Source organism: Pteropus medius, unplaced genomic scaffold, assembly GCF_902729225.1.
Source record: "Pteropus medius unplaced genomic scaffold, Ma_sr-lr_union100, whole genome shotgun sequence".
NCBI classification, from domain to species: domain Eukaryota; kingdom Metazoa; phylum Chordata; class Mammalia; order Chiroptera; family Pteropodidae; genus Pteropus; species Pteropus medius.
Window position 1 is genome coordinate 7,114,487 of NW_024354875.1, and position 13,052 is coordinate 7,127,538.

General features: G+C 38.5%; 1 protein-coding gene across 3 annotated transcripts in view; it reads right to left on the reverse strand.

Annotated features, from left to right (window-relative positions):
* Window positions 1–1,205: 1,205 nt before the first annotated feature.
* The window catches only part of ACSL3 (acyl-CoA synthetase long chain family member 3), a 71,053-nt gene continuing 59,206 nt past the window's right edge, over window positions 1,206–13,052 (reverse strand). For 2 of the 3 annotated variants that reach the window (XM_039855844.1, XM_039855845.1), the window contains exon 15: window positions 8,846–9,580. In XM_039855844.1, the coding sequence (XP_039711778.1) occupies window positions 9,423–9,580 (158 nt within the window). In that variant the 3' untranslated portion in view covers window positions 8,846–9,422. Of the gene's footprint in view, window positions 2,817–4,823; window positions 4,919–8,845; window positions 9,581–13,052 lie in introns of those variants that run through there. The other variant, XM_039855846.1, reaches the window with a different exon arrangement.

Sequence of the window (13,052 nt, forward strand, 5' to 3'; positions counted from 1 at the left end):
AGAGCCTGGAGTCTGGGAGGTCACAGTCCACCAAACCAGTTTGCAAAGTGCTTCAACCTCCTAGGATCCAACCCAGCTCGGTCACATGCTCGTTGAACCTCTGCAAACCTCAGCTTCCTCGCCTGTAAAGCAGGGTGAGTATGGACACCCATTTTCGTGGCGCTGTCATGGGGATTACCGAGGTAACACGCATCAAAAACTTGGTCAGTGTTCTCAACGTTAACTGCCATAATTATTATTATTCTAGAACTCACAAGTGTGAGGTTTTTCCAATAAAACTGAAGTCATGTTTCTGTATCTTTAAAGGCAAAAGAAAAAGCAAGAAGGACGTGGAGAGGAAAAGGAAGAATTCTCATTACTAATACTGCAATCCAAAAATCATCCTTTTCTTTCATGACCCCAGATCAGTTTCGATGTCAAGGGTATGCAAGTGATTGTGGATGTGTCGCTAGGGTGTTTTTAAAACTCAGCATCCTCTCTACCTGGGAAAAGAGCGTTTCCTGCTGTACTGCATTCTCATGGGTCTGTAGGAGAAAGGCTCTGTCTGTGCCACTTCGGGAAGATGAAGCTGGGGAACATCAGCATGCATGGCGGTCAGCATCACAGGGCTGGTGAATCACAGAAGGGAAATGGGTGGCCGACGGTGGCAGACAGCAACATCGATTATCCCGGCACGGTCCCCGCTGCTTCCTGTGAATGCTGCAGAGGCGGGACCACAGAAAGATACACAGAGGCGAGTCGACATCAAATAAATGCCTGCAGAAGCCTCTGTTTGATGAACGGTCCTGCCTTCATTTCTCTTTCACTCATGATTGGTGTATCCCTGGGAAAGAACACCACGATTCCGTAAATGACTCAAAAGGCATGTGAAGTTATTATTTATAATCGGAGACAAAAGGAGGAAAGGAGGGAGGGAGGCGGGAGAATGGAAGTGGGTGGGGGGAATACATGACAAAAACCAAAACCGAACGAAACCTAACGGACACGCGATCCCTAGACGCCCCGGGAGTGGGCCAGCCTCGGGCACACTGCACACCATCTTTCCCCTTGTTCCCTGCGTTTTAGCTCGGATTAAAGGCTGAAATGATTGGTTAATGAGACTAATACTTCAGCGAACACTTATTCAGAGTCACTTAGAAGAAAGACCTATTACATGACATGAGAAATACAACAACGACAACAAAAATCTCTAAAGTACCCACATCCTCTGGAATTTAAATTTACTCAAGGAATCAGGCAGGATACCCACGTTCAAAACAAAATACCAAGTGGATAGCTTGCAAAACTTTTAAGATGTGATCTAGCCGGGCCACTGTCAGAGGAAACTGAGCAACTTTTGTCATCGAACAGAAAGAGCTCGTCCACCCAGCGCTAGCAGAGCCAGATACTACACACCAAGAACGGCCGTGGAGAAAGACTGGCTATTTTATTGATGAGCGGTGCCATCCCAGAGAACAGGAAGCTAATGTGCAAAAGCTCGAACTCCCCACTGCTGTGTAGGTTACAGATTCTACAGGGCACAATCACAAGACACTGAGGGTTAGGGGTTCGGGGTCGTGCTGGGAGTCCATCAGCCAGAGGTGAGGTATGGGTGATAAGTCATTCCTTCAGGTCTTGAGGACAGTTCTGAGGTCTTTTCTGGGGTCCCTCTGTCTGGTCCCATGGGAAAGTAGCCAGGGGGTTGTTCCACCTTAGGACTCAGGAACTGAAATGTAACTTAGGTCAAGATGCCATCTTTAGCCTGCCAGGGGTCTGGACGTGTGACCATTAGTCAGGTCTGGGCTGCTGGCTTCTGCTGCCTGGCGGGGTTGCTGATGTCCCGGGGGTGGGGCGGGGGGGAAGGCTGGGTCTCCGATGGGTGTAGAAAAAGATGATTTCTGGAGCTAGGGTTTCAAAATAAATTTAATCAAAGTCATAAGGATCCTCATTTTCACTTTCAGGAAAATATAAGAGGAAAAAAGTACCTTTTTGAATTTCCCATTTCTCCTGGGACCTGTTTTTAAAAATTAGCAAATTGTGTACACTTTTTTAAATGGCTGATCTAAAAAAAGAAAATACCATCTGACCTGATATTGATAAAGTTCTACATTAAAAGAGGATATAACAAATCTACTGAATATACATAAAGATTTAGAAAAGAGTCATTTGGAGACAAAAGTTACACAGAATTCGGTTATAGAAAATTTTCAATAAAGTAATGAATGAATAAATAAGAGGAAAACATCAGATTAAGAATGTGAAAATAAAGATATGCAGAACAGGGAAACTGGGAAAGAATTACCAGAGAAAAATTTCCTTAAATGCAATAGAAGACATACTCGAATATCACATGATAAAGATAGAACGAACAGAACGAGATTGAAAAGCAGTAGTGTTAACTGAAGGAAGCTTCCAAAAAATAGACACATACAGATTTGCCTTGAATCGTGCCCCCCCTCCAGAATACAGGTATGTTGATGTCCTAACTCTTGGTACCTCAGAAGGTGAGCTGATTTGGAGTTGGGGTTACTGCAAATGATCAGGTTCAGATGGGGGAAATGTGGACACAGATACACACAGAGAGAAGATGATGTGAAGATGGGGAGAAAGCCACGTGAAGACAGAGATTTGGGGCGACGCATCCACAGTGCCAAGGAAAGCCAGAGATCCTGGCTAACCACCAGCAGCTGGAGAAGGAGTCGAAGGATTCTCGCCAAGGCTTCAGAGGAGCAGGCCAGGCCGATACTTTGATTTCGAACTTCCAGCCTCCAGAATTGCAAGAGAATAGACTTCTGTTGATTTAAGGCACCCAATTTGTGGTATTAGGTTAGGCAGCCCTAGGAAACTAACATAAACACAATGAGATAAGAAAATAAAAGGATTTCTGGTTATTTCTTTACCAAAACATAAAAATTTCAAGAGTTTTTTTCTTAAGAAATTATTTATTTTGCCAGGGTAAGAAAAAGTTAAAAAGCCTTAAGCTATTTATTCTCATAAGTTTGGATTTCTATGATAGTAGTAATGTCATTATTAAAAATTTATGAAAAGCATGAACAGGAAAATAAGTTAGCCACAGTTCCATAACCACCACGTCGGCATATTTCCTTCCAGGCTTTTCTTTCTGCAATATACATGCAACGTGCGTGCACACACACACGCACACACACACATAATTTTATGATGCGCAGTGCCTACTAAATTTTCTCACTTCTTCCCCCAAATAATTCATAATATGAAATCATTCTCATGATATAGAGTTGTATAAACACATTTGTTGCCTATATAATCAATCCAGTGGGTGTTTAGCTGTTTAGATGTTAGGACACAGGTGTTTCTAATAGAAAGTTACTATAAACAACTTCACAATGAAGGTCTTTGTGCAAGAAATCTCAATCCACATCTGATGGGCATTTCCGTAGAGTGTCCCACAAATGGAATTAATGGGCAAAAGACACAGACACATTTTTTTCAGCCTCAGATGCATCTTGCTTTCCAAAATAAGATGAAGTGTTGATCACTGGACAAGGTTTAAAGCAGGTTCCGGTGGCTACTGGTGGCCGTGGCTATGGAACAGCTATGTTCCCATACATTTGTGGGGACTTTTTATTCTCAGGGGTCTTGCTGTACTTCTCATGGAGCAGAAATCATTCAAACCAAGACAGGTTGGTAAGTGATGATGGTGTCAGCAGCAAAGCTGAACAGAGGAGTCTCACGCAGGACAAGCAAAGCGCCCAGCAGAGTGCCCTGGGCTGCCTGGGGACAGCAGCCCCACAGCAAGGTTGGGCAGCTGAGGGGTCAAGAGGGCCATCTCTCGGCACGAGACGCATGGCTTCCAGGACAGCACATTGCTGGAGTGTTAGAGCTGGGTGTCCCCCAGGAGCACCTGCCCGCCCCTCCCCTTCCTCCAAGCCAAGGGAGACTCCTGCCCATCCAGGCCTCCCATTAAAGCCATCCTCTAAACGCATGCAGACCTTCGGTCTTCTGTACCCTCCTCTCGTCCAGAGTCGAACATGGGGTACTTCTGCGGGACGCCAGGGTCCAGCATAGAGCAGTGAGGGCTGACAAAGCACAATGGCGAAGAAGGGCATTGGCGCTATAGGCTTTTATGAATAAAATTTGAGAAGCTGGAGCATCAAATTATTTGGGCAACACAGTGGTACGTTTTTCATTCCTATTTTGATGAATATGGGACTTTGAGATCATAGAACAAATCTCCCACAGCTGTGTTGTTCTAACAGCTCCATGTTTTCCCCAAGGGGAAGCCAGGAGTCAGGGATGGGGTCCGGGAGGGGGGCGGCACACACACACACATCCCTCCCTAGGAACCTCTAACCTTGCCTTTCGTAACCTTTTATCTTAATGTCACTGTGGTCATGGAGGAAACCAAAGTGATGTTAAGATTCTACACGTTTCACGGTAAAGCGCAAACACTTTAGAAAAGGTCTGTGATTTAGAAATATCAATCGTTGTAAGCCACTCAAACCAGTTTTCTAGGATCCTCCATAATTTTATCAATTTCTTTCATGCTGTAAGGAGGTCCTGAGAACAGAAAGTTTGAGAGCCGCTGCCTTAATCAATACGTGACAAATCATACAGGTATAAAATCCTGTGACTGGAAAATATTGATAGTCTGTAGGGACTGCCCCTCCCTTATTCAACAAGTGAGAGCTCATACATGTTTTAAAAAATTAAAAACCTACAAATGTGAAGAAAGTGGGGAAATCTTTAGCTAGCATGCAACCCTTAGTCAGCATCAAAGAATTTATACTGGACAAACTCCACAAACGTGATTATAGCAGAATCTTCGCTTGTAGCTTGACCTTGATAAACATGAAAGGACTCACCAAGAATTCTGTGAAGAACTCTGTGACATGGAACGTGTGGCTCATCCCTCTCTCAACTTGAGAAGACGCATTCCAGAGAAAAATCCGTAAACGTACTAAATGCAGGAAAATGTTCAGCATCAAAAAACTCATACTGGAGAGAAATCCTTTTCTATAAAAATCGGTCGTGCAGAACGGGTTTCAATGAGACCCCCGTTTCTTTGGATGATGTAGAAGTCTCCCAGGAGAATAACCTTTCTTCCCAGAGAACTGAGGGTTCATCTAACCAGGAAGCTCCAAGTGGGAGAAGCTGCTTCTGAATGAATCCCACCAAAATAAAATGTTCAAAGGGATCAATAAATAAGGAGCCCACAGCAGAAGGGTTTGCTGGTGTTTTTAAAAAATGCACATCGCATTAAATGCAGACACATATACGCGTTATCGTTTTAACATTTTAATTCAAAAGAAAAGTTCTTTAACACCAGCAGGGGGACCAAGCCCCATGTGATGGCACAGGGGATAGAGGTGACTTCTAGACTTCTAAACAGATGTACCCTTGTCGCCTTGCTGCACGTGGACCAATCAGAAGGGAATCTGAAACAGAAATGTTTTGCTGGGGGGCGTCAGACCGAAGACTTAAATCAGGCTGTATGTGTACATAGCTTGCTGTTTTTATATGGTCAGAAGACTCTTTCCATGACAGTATAGCCCTGGCTTATCCTAAAATTATAGACATATTTCAAGTAGTAAAAATATTGAGCTACCAATGTTTAAGAGAATAATCCAAGGAAAGTTAATGACAGAGAAATGAGGCACTTCAAACGAAAAAACACATTGAAGCTCCTAGATGCTAAAGTACAAGTTTTGGTAGTAACAGGATTACATTCAAAGACCTACTTTTATTAAAACGTTCGTATAAAGGCACATATATCCAGTTTTGTTAGAAATATTCATTGGTAGTTGAAGTCAGGGAGGGACTGGTTTCTGAGAATCACCCAGAACTTTTTCTCCCACGATCAGAGGATGAAAAGGTTGGCACAAAACAAGCCACACTGCTGCTACCGACACAAGTTTTAATTTTTCTATTATTTGTATTCAAGACTTAATGCTGTGCCAATAAGCGTAGATGACATTTTATGAGCACTGACTTTAAAACGCTGACAGCATCGCTTCTGTGCAATCAAAAAGAAGGGATAGAAAGGGGGAACTCGGGAAGGGTTGGGGCGATGTAAGAATAGCATGCTAGGAAATGAAGGTTAAGAACAGAATTTCTAGAAGGAAAAAAAACTTCTCTTCAAACCGATGGCTAAGCCAAGAAAGAAAATTCCCACCAACTTCTTATTCAACAAGTGTTTCAGGAATGTCAACTGAAGTTTGACTTTATTATGAAGGGAGCTTTTTTCAGAGAAACAAAATATTGAGTTTTAATATCAGAAATGTTTTTACATATCTTTATTCTTCAAACTTCAGGTCAAATTACAAAGTCCACACCATGTAGTTTAAGATATACACTTCTTCAGGCAATAACCAAGAAAACACTGAAAATGAAATCACAGTAAACAATCAATTTTTAAGTATAGAAATCATGTTACATTTCAGTGTGGTCCAATATGACAGTTTAAAAGTAGACCCCCTTTATAACATCACAGATGTACACTTTTCTTACTCAAAGAAAGCCCACAAAGCGATTTTTTTAAGTTTTAAAGTTATATCACAGGGCTAATTGCTTAAAACTATAAACTCTTGGAATGTTGGCAGGAAGGTTATGCCAGGTTCATGTTTTTAAACACTGATGAAAACTTGCAAGCTTTAGAGAACATCGTAAAAACCAAATCCATTACTTAATAACAAAGTCGTACTTAGAAAGTAGATATCACCTTCAATTTTGTTATTGGTACAATTTTTAACCCTTTTCCTGTTTAGAAAAAGTTTGCTAACTTCTTGTGCAGGAATGCTGCATTTTCTAGGATTTGGCATTTTCAGCGATCAAGAATTACTATATTTTTGTAAATGGAATTAACCACTGCTAAAACCAGAATGCTATCAATAGAATGATGTCATTTGTTTCCAAAGACTATCGATATACTAGAGCAATGCAAAAATAATAATAAAAGCAAGATAGCTCATGGCAAACTTTGGGGGTGAGGTTAGGGCTGTAATCCACGAGTTATCTCAGGGTAAATGCTGCAGCTGCAAGCATTGCAGGCGAATGTTCTCGGGGCAAACGGGAAACGGGTTAATGAAATTTAAGTTAAAAAACACCGGCGGGGGACGTGGGAGGGGTGTATGTAGGGAGAAATGAAGAGGTACCAGCTTGAAACTGCTCAACTTACAGAACGGAGAAGGGTTCAGGAGTCTTCATACAGCTGATCTCTAGAAAACAACAGCTCTTAGGATCCATTCTTTTAGGATCTATAGTTTGTATTCAGATGTGTGTAACAGATTTGGCAATTCTTTGAAATTTCAAGTTTTCCTCCCCAAGTATCTTCTGGTTCTACTATTATTTCTTTTAATAGGATTATTGTTTTTCTAATCAACCAATTTTTTTGTTTTTGAAAGGGTAATATTAAAACGTACTATTTTTCAAGTCACTAAAGGTGGTTTGGGTTAGAAAGTAATTTGTTTGAAAGGGGATTCTACTTATTTGATTTCATATTTGCTGTGACATCTGCTGTGACATCTACACCTGGCATTTGGTATTCTAGGACTGAAAGGAATTATTAAAAATGAGAAAAATGAAACACGATACAGATTAAATCAGCCTTATTAGATGTTTCTGAAAAGAAACAACTTTTATTCTGCATCAGTGATAAACTATATATCCATCTGACACTATTTCAAGTCACAATTTGCAATATCTCTCCGTTGAAGCACTGAATCTTCTTTTTCTAAATATGACCTTTTAAAATCATTCGAAAGCAAACAATTATTCTGAAGATAAAGCATCTGAAAAAATTCAACCTATCCCGACTTTAATTTTTAGATCACGACATCCTGATACAGAAGAGGCTCCATTCAATTTCCTTCATATTTTTACTTCTTGGTGATTTTTTCCAAATTTTATGATAAACTATAACAAGGAGAATAACATTGAAAACATAATACAAATATACAAGAATACAAGTAAAGTTCAAAACAGAACACCATATTGCAATATCTCCAAGTATGATGTGTTTGTCATATGCCCCAAAACTATAGGGCCTTTGGTCCTCAACACAGATCCACATCTTTTTTTTTTTTTTTTTTTTTTTTGCCTTTTGATGTCTGAAGTAGACAAGAATCAAGAAAATAATTAAAGTCTTGATTTGAACACATCTTAATTGGTGCAATATTACTCTTAATAATGCTCAAATAACAACAGACAAGCAATACATATAAAAAGACTATGTATCATACAAGCAATGTTTTTAGGATCACAAATAACTTGCACACTGACATAAAAACCTACAAATTAAATCTTACCTCATTAAGTTTTCATGTAAATTAGTAAGAATACTATTATCCGAAGCATTCTAAATTATTTCATTTTCTAGTGTAGAAAGGTAATGGTAGAAAGCGTGTTTTTTAGTAAGCTACCAATAGACACTGACACACGCACACGCACACGCACACACACCAGTGCAAACTATCAAAAGAGAATTCTAATTTTCAAGTGAAAAATATTAAACCTCTACACTAAAAGTAGGAGGGCTGCAGAGTATAAATTTCCATTATAAATGTGACACATAGACAACTCAATGTACATATGGTCAGTAAAATAAAGAATAACTTTCTATCCTTCTTTTAGGTTCTAATCTGTCCAATTCTAAAAGTTTGATATGGTCCTGGTTTTGACAGCTAACTAGAAGACTCTGAAAATTTTCATGGTAAGCTACCAGAGACTAATTATCCACTGGTGTTACACTTGCTATATCTGCTTCTTTAGTATTAAGCCATAACCCTCTCCTGCTATTTTGTTTCATGCGGCACCAACCAAACTTCATTTTTTTCTAATAAAAATAAATATATAAAGAAGACACTGTCAGGCATATATTCACAAAGTCTCAATTTCTTAAAACATAAGTATGGGTATATTTATTTCTCTCAAATGCATACAAGACAATAATTACACAGCAACAAAGCTTTTGTTCAACAATGATTTGATCCATAAGCATTTGAAATTTACATAATTTCACATCCATACCCTTACATTTTTAAATACTTGTAAGTAAAAAAGCCCCCCAAATAACCAATCCTTATATTTCCTATTTATCCCTCTATACATCCAAACTTTAAAAAGTTACAAACTGAACATTATACAGAACATATAAATCATGTTTAAAAACTTGAGGTTTTAAAATCACTGTTCCTCAATATGATTCAGAAAAGTCCTCATGCTGACAAGGGCAGTCCTAGGTGGTAAAGCAAATTGCAGGAGGAGAAGAAAGAAGAGACAGACACAAGTTTGCTGTCTTAATATTTTACTCATCCTGTCAGTTAAAAATGGCGATGTCATGAGAAATAACAGTTTAGATTTAATATGAGGAATGGAGTTTTGCCTCACAGTTTGAGACATGCATTTCAAGTATTTTCCTATTTGATCTGAGCTCCCTGTAGCAGACTGATACTGAAAGAGAATAATTATTTCCGTCCATACATTCGCTCGATGTCCGCCTGGTAATGTGTTTTAAGCTCTTTGCGTTTCAGCTTGAAGGCATCTGTCACTAGACCGGTTTCAGGGGTCCACGGTTCAGGACTCAAACGAATTTTTACTGGAATTTCAAACTTTTCCAGACTTGCTGAGATGGTGGGACCAAAAAAAAAAAAAAAAAGTAAATTTGAAGTCCTGAAAAATGTACAATTAAAATTCTTAGCAAATAGTGTAAATTCCCTGGTCTGTGAGCACCTGTCAAATGCACAGCCAACACCCTCTAAGCAATCCACCCATCAGAAATACTAGTAGAAGTAAAGACACAGATACGTATGAGAATTACAATAGCGAAAAAACTTTAAATACACGTCCATTAATAGAATGAGTTGAATTATGATACTGGCATAAAATAGAACGCAATTCGATCATCGAAAATAAGTTAGATCTACATGGTATTATGGTATGAATACATAAAGTTTTTACAATATATTGTTCATTTTTAAAAAGGCAATTTTTTAAAAAAAATCCTGGATAAACTTGTATGTATCTAGATGTATAGGATAAGGACACGCACCGACTATAAAGTGTGTACACCTCTAAGGGCTAGGATCCAGGATTAAGGAGAAGGGAATGTCACTTTTTACTTTACACCTATTTTTTTCCTTTGAATTTATTATAAAGAGCATAATCACTTTAGAAACTAAGAAGTAATAAAAGTTTAACCAGACTATTCACTGTAAAAGCTATGAAGGACAGAATGTTTGTTCACTATTGTGTTCCTAACATGCTGTTTGATACCCAGTAGATTGTCAATACTGGAGGGATGGAGGGATGGAAAATCGGTAAACACCTAGCCATAGTAATTTTATGTGTGTGTGTGTGTGTGTGTGTGTGTGTGTGTGTGTGTGTGTGTATATACACATATATACACACACATACGTTTATATATTTATAAATAAACATGATATATATTACATATGTATAAATATATGTTATATATAATTATATACAATAGTTATATATAATTACATATAAATTAAAGGTACAAATACAAATGCCTTGGAAACAAAAGAGATACATTATTTCTAACTCGTAAAAACAAACATAGTGATAACAAACAAGGTTTTATTCTTCAAAGATTAAAAGAATCCCAGGAGTGGTCTCCAAATGGAAAAACCAGCATGAGCAAGAGCAGCATGGCTCGGGCCTCAGGACTTCAGGGCCAGAGGAGTGTGACATTCCCGAGATGCACGGGAGTGGAAAGCAAGCACTGGAAGACCAGGTGAGTTTTTCAGTTTCAGACTGCTCAGTGCTAGACTCTATGACCTGGCTCACAATTATGTTGCATGCAGAGCGCTATCGTCTAAACCAGAGTTTGAGGAAAACAAACACAGCTTACAACCACATGAGCAGTTGGTGAAATGAGGGCTGTAATAACTGTAAGTTTTCTTCCTTATTTTGTTGTATACATGGTAAGCAAATACTTTCATTTTCCTCCCTCTTATTCTCCTGTTACATTATGTATTAATGAGTAAACATTATATCACAGTATTTAACTTACAGGGTCTCAAAGGAGAAGAGTAAAAATCACTCACGGGGTTTGCATCCTCCTCTGGGAAACATATTTTCAGGTGGATGCAGGCCAGCTGTACCATGCTAGGTGGGGATCAGACTTTATTGTTGTCTTTACTTGGACATTAACTATGGTTTAAGAAGATGTACAAAGGGGCCAAGCTGACATGGGGTGGACTGTAGTGGTCAGCTTTGTGTGTCAACTGGGCTAGGCTAGAGTTCCCAGTTATCCAATAAAACTGTAATCTAAGGTATCGCTTTGAAGGTTTTTTATGGATGTGATTAAGTCTATAATCAGTTCATTTTACGTGAGGAAAACTCCCCTAGATAATCCCTGTGGATCTGATTCAGTCAGTTGAAAGGCCTTAAGAGCAGAGCTGAGGTGTCCGCAGAGAAGTAAAATCCCACTGGTGGACCTGAGTGGTCGTGCCTGAATCCCAGCCCACCCTCTCAGCAGTCTGCCCTGCAGACCAGCTGTGCCTGGCCAGCCCCTGATAACCACAGACACCAATTCCTTACAATACTGATTCTATTCAAATACAGACTTGGCTTAGGAACGAAGCTGAATCCCTTCTTGGCATCGCATATAAAAATTAACTCAAAATAAGGACATAAATGTAAGAGCTAAAACTATAAAACTAAAAAACATAGGGGTATACCTTTGTGACTTGGCTTAGGCAATGGTTTCTCAGATGATATCAAAAGTACAAGCAACAAAAAGTTTTAAATAAATTGTATCATATCAAGACTGTTATGTTTTAACGGATACCATTAAGAAAATAAAAAACAATCCAAAGAATGAGAGAAAATATTTACAAATCGCATATCTGATAATGGACTTATATCTAGACTATATAAGGAACACATACAACTCAATAATAAAAAGACAAATAACCTCATTAAAAAAATGGGTTAAGGATCGGAATAGACATTTTTCTGGAGAAGATATACAATGGCCTATAAGTACACGAAAAGATGCTCAACATCATTAACCACCAAAAAAACAAATCAAAACCACAATGAGATACCAGTTCACACCCACTAGACTAGGATGGCTAGAATCAAAAGGATAAACAATAACAAGTATTGGCAAGGATGTAGGGAAACTGAAAACTGTATACGACGCTAGTGGGAATATAAAACGGTGCCACCACTGTAGAAAGTAGTTTTGAAAAATAGTCTAGCAAGTCTAGGTAGTTCCTCCAAAGGTCCAATATGAAGTGAACGCAGGCTCAGCAATTCCACTGTTAAGTATCTGCCCGAAAGAAATAACCATGTCCACACAGAAACTTGTATATGAATACTCATAGCAGTATTATTTAATAGCAGCCAAAGCAGAAGCAACTCAAATGCCTATCAACTGATGAATGGATAAACAAAATGGATATATATCCACATTATGAAATATTACATGCTACAAGGAAACATCGATGAACATGGATGAACGTTATGCTAAGTGAAAGAAACAAGTCACAAAAAAAACATATATTGTTATGATTCTATTGAAACAAAATGCCCAGAACAGGCAAATCTATAGAAATAAAGCACATTAGTGGTTGCCAAGGGCAGGAGGTTTGGAGTATAATGGGAAGTGACTGATGGACACAGGATTTCTCTTTGGGGTGACAGCACTTCTAAAACTGTGATGATGGCTGTACGATTCTGTGAATACACTAAAAACTATTTCCTTGTACCTAGTAAATAAGTGAGTTGTTTCATGCCTGAATTTTATCTCAATAAAGTTGTTAAAATATAAATAAAATTTAAAAATAAGCAAAAACTATCTAAAAGTATGCTTATTGTTTCAGTATTCTATCTTAGAAATTATGTAGGTTTCTAACAAATATCTATTAACTCAATTTAGCATCAGTCCAAGGTTTTAAGTTACCTAAAAATGCTGGAAACTAACTGCAAGTTGATATACTAACAAAACATAATCACTGTTAAAATAAAGAGCCAGAATAATGATTCCATCTGGTTAAATGCAATTTACATTTTAAATAAACTTGAATAACATCCAAGGAGAAAAAAGGTGCATACTTGCATTA